This window comes from Lepeophtheirus salmonis, unplaced genomic scaffold (assembly GCF_016086655.4).
Source record: "Lepeophtheirus salmonis unplaced genomic scaffold, UVic_Lsal_1.4 unplaced_contig_15502_pilon, whole genome shotgun sequence".
Taxonomy (NCBI): domain Eukaryota; kingdom Metazoa; phylum Arthropoda; class Copepoda; order Siphonostomatoida; family Caligidae; genus Lepeophtheirus; species Lepeophtheirus salmonis.
The window spans coordinates 1-3,273 of NW_027291471.1; the positions used below are offsets into that span (position 1 = coordinate 1).

At 30.3% G+C, this 3,273-nt stretch overlaps 1 protein-coding gene across 1 annotated transcript; it reads right to left on the reverse strand.

The window, feature by feature from the left end:
* Positions 1-1,348: 1,348 nt before the first annotated feature.
* Positions 1,349-2,099, reverse strand: LOC121131013 (histone-lysine N-methyltransferase SMYD3-like). The gene is given in 4 exon segments (XM_040726613.2): positions 1,349-1,507; positions 1,509-1,720; positions 1,785-1,839; positions 1,841-2,099. Coding segments are annotated over 4 exon segments (678 nt in total). The 5' UTR covers positions 2,093-2,099.
* Positions 2,100-3,273: the final 1,174 nt, after the last annotated feature.

Sequence of the window (3,273 nt, forward strand, 5' to 3'; positions counted from 1 at the left end):
GTTATTGTATAACGTTATGGATAACTAATTTGTTCTTTTACCTCTGACATGTCAACATTGAAACAATATTCTTGTTAATTTTCGAGCATATTTTGGGGTTTTCGCTTATAAAGTATTTTAATTATTAGTTGGTCATATTTTTCTTACCTTCCATGACTCCCATATTCTGTCTCGGGGAGCATAAAGGCCTTTAAAGCACCTTTCGAGTATTTTATAAAAAAGAAGATATTTTATTTATCTTATGCTCCTGGTGACTTGTTTGATCTTTCTAGCATTTTTTATATGAGTTCAAATCTGCCTTTTGAATCAATTTATCAGTACCTCTACTTCATGCAGTCAAAGGCGCCTTCATCCTTGTACCCTATGTCACACATTAATTGGTGATTAATAACTCTCTAGCAACGGTGGCTTCTTGCAGTACTTTGTTCTATTATTTATTGAATTATTTGAACTAATATTAGCACCTATTTAGAGTCGAGTTGCACTTGTTCACTGACTAGTAGTAACCCATTGCCATTTATCATACTATTTATTTAATTTAGTAATAATATATATCTTAAATTGCCACTTTTCGTCAAGAAATGATGATGATCTTCTATCCCTAAGTATTTGTATTGCTATTGATATATTATTCTTCTGCACTTCTTCTTTGTACCTACCCTCCCCCTTAAACAATGAAAGCTAGCAACGTCCCTGATTCTCGATAATGAAATGAACTAGCAACAATAATTAATTTGTATAATGATATTATTTATTTTTAATCATTTGAAACATGAGATATACATCATTGAATCTATGAAAGATGGAATGACTTCTTGGGTAAATCAAATCTAAGACTGTCTTTGTTTCTAACAATAAATTAGGTAAAGACTTAAATTCCTTCTTATTAATAAGGATCATCATAAGAAGCATCAAATATTCCGCCGTGAATATATCATAAAAACATCCATACTTCCTCTTGGCCAATAAAATCCTTTCAAATATAATTTGTAATTCTAACAATAAATTAGGTAAAGCTTAAATTCCTTCTTATTAATAAGGATCATCTTAGAAAAACCAAATATTCACCGTGAATATATCATAAAAACATCCATTTCCTCTTGGCCAATCAAAATTTCTTTTATTTCAAATATCGAGCCAAATCTATTTGTAAATTCATTTAAAATATTTTATATTCCTGAAAAGCTATAGCTCGTTACAGTTCTTCATTTAGATACCATCCAATAAAGGAATTCGAAAATACTGTGATTTTACTTCTTTAAAATTCAAGCTCGTTTGCACATTTACCTCTTTTTCTTTGATCAAAAAATATTCTTTTTTTGATAATATCTGTCTAATACTTCCGTGGTTACAGATTAAAGGCTACTCTTACATCATCGAAATTAGCAATCTCACAGAGAGCTTTTACAACTAACGTATGACCATTAAACATATAGATTGCATTTGGTCTACATGAGTGATCTATGGCAGAAAATTCTAAGCATAAACATCCCCCAATGTCTATAAAGTTTTTCATTCAGCATAAAGGAGGCATTTATCATAAGTTTTGTAAATATATTAAGTACTTCAAATTCATTAGTTTCCAATGATCCACCAAGCTTATATATTATTGTAGCTAAATACGTTAAGAATCTTTTTTTATGCTCTGGATTCATTAGAATATCTTCCTTGTGAGACACTAGGTCAATAAATTTTCTTGAACGGCCATTGGGCAAATAAACTAAATTAAGTGAAATTACATTGTTTACTATTATATATATATATATCCAGACATTATATATTACCTTCCTTTGAATATCCACCATCATATTTCAGCTTACAAAGAGTTCGAACAATGAAAAAGTAAATCCATTGGAGGCTCTTTTAAATCTAACATTTTCAAGTATTTACATTCCTGCTTATGAATTTCTGACCAAGATAATCTTTGGCATTGTCTTCCACAATAATATATGACGCAACATCTGGAACATCTCAAAATTTTTGCTTGTCGGCTTGAAAAGCAGTAGTCGCATGTTTTATAACGAAATTCCTCTTTAAAGGCATATGAGAAGGGTTTACATCTCAGGACTTCGTCCCCCATTTTATACACCATGACTCTAATTCTTCGTTCTTCTTTTACTGGATTCAATAATGTTAATAACCTCTATTTAAATACTGATAGTGGTGATATCCTTTCAACTCCCGCTATTATGAATTCTACAAAGAGTGATTGGTTGTTACTGTCTTTTTGTTTTTTTGTTAGTGGAATAGTAGTCACCATCATGAAGACTCAAAGCCTGAGTGCAATTCTATGGAGTACTTTAATACTAGTGCTGTATCGTTCGCGTATTATTTTTTGTTTTGAACGATAGCTTGATATATTGAATGCGCATTTCCATGAACATCCTAACATTTGCTAGAAAATAAGTCTTCTCAAGATAGCCTTCAAAATCACAAATAAGATTTAATGGATCAAATAAACCTTATAATGGACTTTAAAACATTTATTTTTCTGTTATCTTGTAAAGTTTTACAAAAAATCTGTGTATACCACGTACATGAATTTTAACCTGACATTAGCATCTTCAATCTACGCAATATCAAAGTACTTTGTCTTAATTTTTAACCTCCTCCTTTTTTTCAGTAACCATTATTAATTGTCTGAAGGCGTGGGAAGTGGCATTACTCGAATTTTTTATATTATACAATCCAATTGAAGGTATTTAAAAAAGAATCATCTTCTGCACAATACTGTACTCTGTAATTCATGAAAATTTCATTCAATTCTCTGGATGTTTAAAAAGATATTTTATGGCTCTTTGCTACTTATTTCTTTAGTGTGAATTTGTGCTGAAGCGTCAAAATGTAAAAATTGTTTTCAATATACCGATATGCATATCTCCTTTATTTTTCCCGCATTTTCGTCTAGAGTGTGCAGGGAGATTCAACTCATCAATCCCCTCTTTTTCATATAAATACCAGGCGTTTAGATGTAAGAGTCAATCAATTTCTTATTAATCATTCAGTTATTAACAATTATCCCCCGATTCTAGCACATTTGTATTCGACATGTTTCCACGACATTTGTATCAATTCTTATATATCTTAGCTCACAGTTAATTATAAGGGTATATGTACAAGCAAATGTAAATGAACACATTAAAACCTTATATACTATAATATAATAATTTCTGCTTAATTATTTCTACACTACATATTTTTAATTAATTCTGTGTTTTGCATAGAATCAGCTAAAAAGTGATGGATATTTTCATTGGTCCTGTAATGTCATTG